At 32.0% G+C, this 4146-nt stretch overlaps 2 protein-coding genes across 2 annotated transcripts; one reads left to right on the forward strand and one right to left on the reverse strand.

Annotated features, from left to right (window-relative positions):
- The first annotated feature begins 733 nt into the window (after window positions 1-733).
- Window positions 734-2333, forward strand: LOC131666565 (defensin). Its single transcript, XM_058939349.1, has 3 exons — window positions 734-870; window positions 952-1141; window positions 1224-2333. The coding sequence occupies exons 1-3, from the start codon at window positions 801-803 to the stop codon at window positions 1261-1263; spliced, it is 300 nt and encodes a 99-aa protein (XP_058795332.1). The 5' UTR covers window positions 734-800; the 3' UTR covers window positions 1264-2333.
- Window positions 2334-2860: 527 nt separating this feature from the next.
- Window positions 2861-3768, reverse strand: LOC131666561 (odorant receptor 49a-like). Its single transcript, XM_058939344.1, has 5 exons — window positions 3637-3768; window positions 3471-3561; window positions 3266-3402; window positions 3066-3198; window positions 2861-2990 (listed from the first exon to the last, which is right to left on the reverse strand). The coding sequence occupies exons 2-5, from the start codon at window positions 3558-3560 to the stop codon at window positions 2916-2918; spliced, it is 435 nt and encodes a 144-aa protein (XP_058795327.1). The 5' UTR covers window position 3561; window positions 3637-3768; the 3' UTR covers window positions 2861-2915.
- Window positions 3769-4146: the final 378 nt, after the last annotated feature.

A 4146-nucleotide genomic window follows, 5' to 3' on the forward strand; every position in this document is an offset into this window, starting at 1 on the left:
TATCAAATTATGATTACTTCTTCTTTTGAATTATTTATAACATTGAAAGTGATTTTGCATGTACCGATCATGACAATATATGGCAAAATATCGACATGGTTATATTACTTTTGGCTGCACGCCTTTTGTATTTTGTCATTTTCATCCATTAAAGCACTTTAGCAGATGAGTACATTTACTGTACCAATCTACTGTTAGGTTATTCTGGGCTGTTTCATACAGCCAATAATAGGAAAGGAGAAGGATTGTATGCCCTCGCCATCTCGTTTCGGATAAAATTCTGCAGTATTTAGATAATACGAACTTACATTGTTTGAGCAATTTGTAATAGACTGAGATACGGGCTTGAACGGAGCTCTATACAGTTACTCTCCATCATTCACTGTCGTTCTAACGCAATTGGTATTTACTCTGAAAGCTTGTAATCGACAAATGATTGCGGATAATTCACGGATAGATAAATGTACTTGCATGACATACAATATCGTCACGTTGAGAGTTTCGCAAGTCAGGCGCAAGCGAGAAAGAATATAAAAAAAGAATAAAAAAACAGAGCAATAAACGAGGAAAGTCGGGAGATCAGTGATTCACAGGCGCTCGACTTGTGGGGAATCACTTGCATCGTACACAAAGGCGGACCAGTAAATCCCCTGTATAACTGCAACAAGTATTGCCTATGCAAATGCTGGCAGTGATCGCGTTCTGCATGGATATATATAAAGCTCAACGCATTGAGATTCTCTACTCCAGTCTGATACAAACGTACAAGTCTACACTATCAATAATTCAGGATCAAAACCATGAAATTCTACTCGGCCGTTGTCTCAATTCTTTTGCTGGTGAACGCTGTTTATTCCGTTCCTCTCAGCGGTGAGATTAACTTTCATCTTTTCATTCCGAAACAACTTTTTCAAAGTCTCAAACTTTATTCTTCGATTGGTATGATTGCAGACTTCGAAGAGACGGAATACGGAGACAACAAAGGTATCCGCCAACGAAGAATTACTTGCGATCTGCTTAGTCCCGAAATCAGTGTCAAAGGCTTTGGCGGCAAAGTCAATAACGGAGCATGTGCAGCAAACTGCTTGAGCATGGGGAAGGCTGGCGGCAGATGCAACAGTGGTGTTTGTCAATGTCGCAAGTAAGTTACTTATTAATTGACGACATTTCGTGACCGAGCATTATGAAATGCAGGTGATTTTACATTGGCATTATTCTTCCAGAACCACTTTCGCAGACTTGTGGAAGCAGCGCTTTGGTTAATACAACTAGAAGAAAACACACGCAATTCAATTACTATCTAATCTTAATAGTAGAATTATAAAACGATTAATTTAATATTTAAATACTCCCGTATTTTATCTATTGGCTTATTCTCTTGTAAAATTTTATTAGATAGCATTTTTTTCTTCTGCGTATACATTTGTTTTCTTAACGATGAACCTTGCAATTTATTGTTTAAAATCAATAACTGCGAGGTTCGAAATTCAAAAAGTTGACGTTACCGTGGTATACACGTCACACACAAGCAAGAGTATAGCGATGATAAAAATTCAAAGCACTTGATAGGCAAAAATGTATAAAATCTTAGTCTACAGACTGACCGTTCATTGATTCTGTCAGATATGTACGTTTGCATATGAGATGATGAATAAATAATTGCCCTTTTTTTGTAAACTCGAGTTCTATAGTTTTCATTTTAAGTTTTATTGTTCGATGGTACACATCATGCGTTCCATTCTTTTTTTTTTAATCTTTCGGTTGTATTTTGAGTTCAACATGGAAACTACTCATAATATTAGAAGCATTCCGTAAATGTTAATATATTAAACAATTTTATAAACTGGAATACAATACTATCGATAATTTTAGATATTTAAATTTAAATTGAACGAGTGATTTTTTATTTTCTAATGATGCAAACTGCTACCTACTTTTTAATTTCTAATTTAATCAATAGCATTGAGTTCTATTCTCATCAGTTTTGAAAAACTTCCTGTAATTTTAAAGAAATTATATTTATTACTTTAATCTGAAGTCTCCGTACTTCGTGTTCAAATCAACGCAATTGTGTCAAAACATTACGATTTGAACTTTTGCACTTTTTCATGCATCAACCAATTGCAATGTCGGTAACTAGTCAGTTTTTGAAGTTTACTATATATAGTGGTATTTAACGCGCTTTGCGCGTTCATTTTTTATTTTTTTATGTCACAAGTGTCGTCAAGCGCACTACGTGCGCTTACCTTTCTTTTGTATTAATATTCAATTTCATGCTTCAATCAAATTAAAACTATTATGAAATACACTGTATTTAAAAAATAGTTCTATGCTTCGACATTCTTAATCTGTCGATATTAATTGACAAATAAAAATCAAATTTGATATTCGTATATTTAATTATTATTTCAAACCTAATACCGTAGTAGATCTTTATTAGTGTAACTAAGTTGCAGATAACGGGCAGTGTACCAAGTTCGCTTTTCTTTCTCCAGTTTCTAAATAAATCAAATAACCTTTTTTATTAACAAAAATACTGATATTCACAATAAGTTTTGAGTTTCAGCTCGTTTAAAAACTATATTTCAAAATTTTCACTTTTAGCAACATAACTTTCATCTTTTATAGATTCATTCATTACACTTTTCAGGTTATTTTTCTATGCATAAAATTAATTTCAAAAATGTTTTTAAATTTATTACTGGATAAAATAAAATTAACTTACTATTTTATTTTATGAAATGATTTATTAATTCATTATTTTCTTAATTTGTAATGTCTACTCGAAGCTAAACTGTATAAAAGATATTTAATAAATTCACATGTTCTAAGAATAAATGTAAATGAAGAGCATTAAAATTAAGTTTTAAATATCTAGCTTTTCTTATCAAGACAACAAAATTGCTACAATGCACCTAACGTTCAACTGAATAATTCAGATTCATCTGGCTTGTGAATATAGAGAGATACGAGAATCCAGCTTTCATCATCTTCAAATTATAATTTAAGGTAATATTTATTCATTATTGTACAATAATTGAATGAAAATCATGAACAATGCAAACCTTGCCATAAGTTTCCATTGATATGGTAAAGAGACCTCCACCAGTTATTACTTCTGGTCTGGAACTTCGTAACATCATTATGAATAGCAATTTTCTCGTCTTCGGAGAAGCGAGATACCATTTACAACTCCAACTAAAGTAACGTAATTACATGTAATTTTTATATGACATCGAGTATGGACTTTCCATTGCTAACTTACCAAGCATCGAACACAGACGAACTGGAGTCGATAATCATCTGGCCATGTACAAATATTACATAAAAATGTATGAATAACGCAGCAAAAATAGTAGCATATCTGATCAAAACGAATGGGTTTGATAAATTTAGTATAACCTAAAACAAAATTATCGATATAATGGTACAACTATGCAGGATATATAATATATTTCAAAATTTTCAACCAAGTATATTCCACCATTGAAGATAAAGGCATTCGCCAAAAGTATCGTGAACCAACAAATCTTATAAGTTTTTTCCATCAGTGGCACCATTCTATAAAACATCATTGATCGAATAATTCAAAATTTCCACAGACATGTCACTATGCAATTATAATTACTCGAGTACTTCGTTGTGTAATTTTATAGCTTTCGCTACGTGTTCGTAGGCTTTAATATTCGAAATTGTATAATCCAGCAAGTTCAACTCGTACTCCTCTAAAACCGCAGAGGCTTCTTGCAAACGTATCCTCAAAATTATATGATATAAAAATTATCAAATAAATTCAATTAGCTCATTATATTAACAAACTTTCACATATCCACTGAATTAGTAATTCAACAGTTTATGCAGATTGCGCAGAAAGCATAGACTTACTTAACAATTTCGAATATCCCACATATATGCCTCATGCTAATTATGAAACCAAAGTCATAAATAGTAGATCCTATGAAATAATAAATAGAACTAGAAATGAAATGAATCATTATAGGCACATAATACTTGTTCTCATCAATGAAGCTATAATCGGTGTAATGTGGATATACTATGGCAAGTTCACCGTTCATTATTAAGTAATTGAAAAACATTTTTCCTATGGGTAAGGCGCAGAAATTTAGTCCGTTAACTAAATATATG

Source organism: Phymastichus coffea, unplaced genomic scaffold, assembly GCF_024137745.1.
Source record: "Phymastichus coffea isolate CEN01 unplaced genomic scaffold, Cenicafe_Pcof_1.1 PCOF00059, whole genome shotgun sequence".
Classification (NCBI taxonomy): domain Eukaryota; kingdom Metazoa; phylum Arthropoda; class Insecta; order Hymenoptera; family Eulophidae; genus Phymastichus; species Phymastichus coffea.

Coding starts and splice junctions, on each gene's coding strand:
- LOC131666561 (XM_058939344.1), bottom strand. CDS start 3,560: ATGGTGCCACTGATGGAAAAAACTTATAAGATTTGTTGGTTCACGATA. Junction 3,403..3,470: donor TCAATGGTGGAATATACTTG/GTTGAAAATTTT, acceptor ATTTTGTTTTAG/GTTATACTAAATTTATCAAA. Junction 3,199..3,265: donor TCGTCTGTGTTCGATGCTTG/GTAAGTTAGCAA, acceptor ACGTTACTTTAG/TTGGAGTTGTAAATGGTATC.
- LOC131666565 (XM_058939349.1), top strand. CDS start 801: ATGAAATTCTACTCGGCCGTTGTCTCAATTCTTTTGCTGGTGAACGCT. Junction 871..951: donor TTATTCCGTTCCTCTCAGCG/GTGAGATTAACT, acceptor GTATGATTGCAG/ACTTCGAAGAGACGGAATAC. Junction 1,142..1,223: donor GGTGTTTGTCAATGTCGCAA/GTAAGTTACTTA, acceptor TTATTCTTCCAG/AACCACTTTCGCAGACTTGT.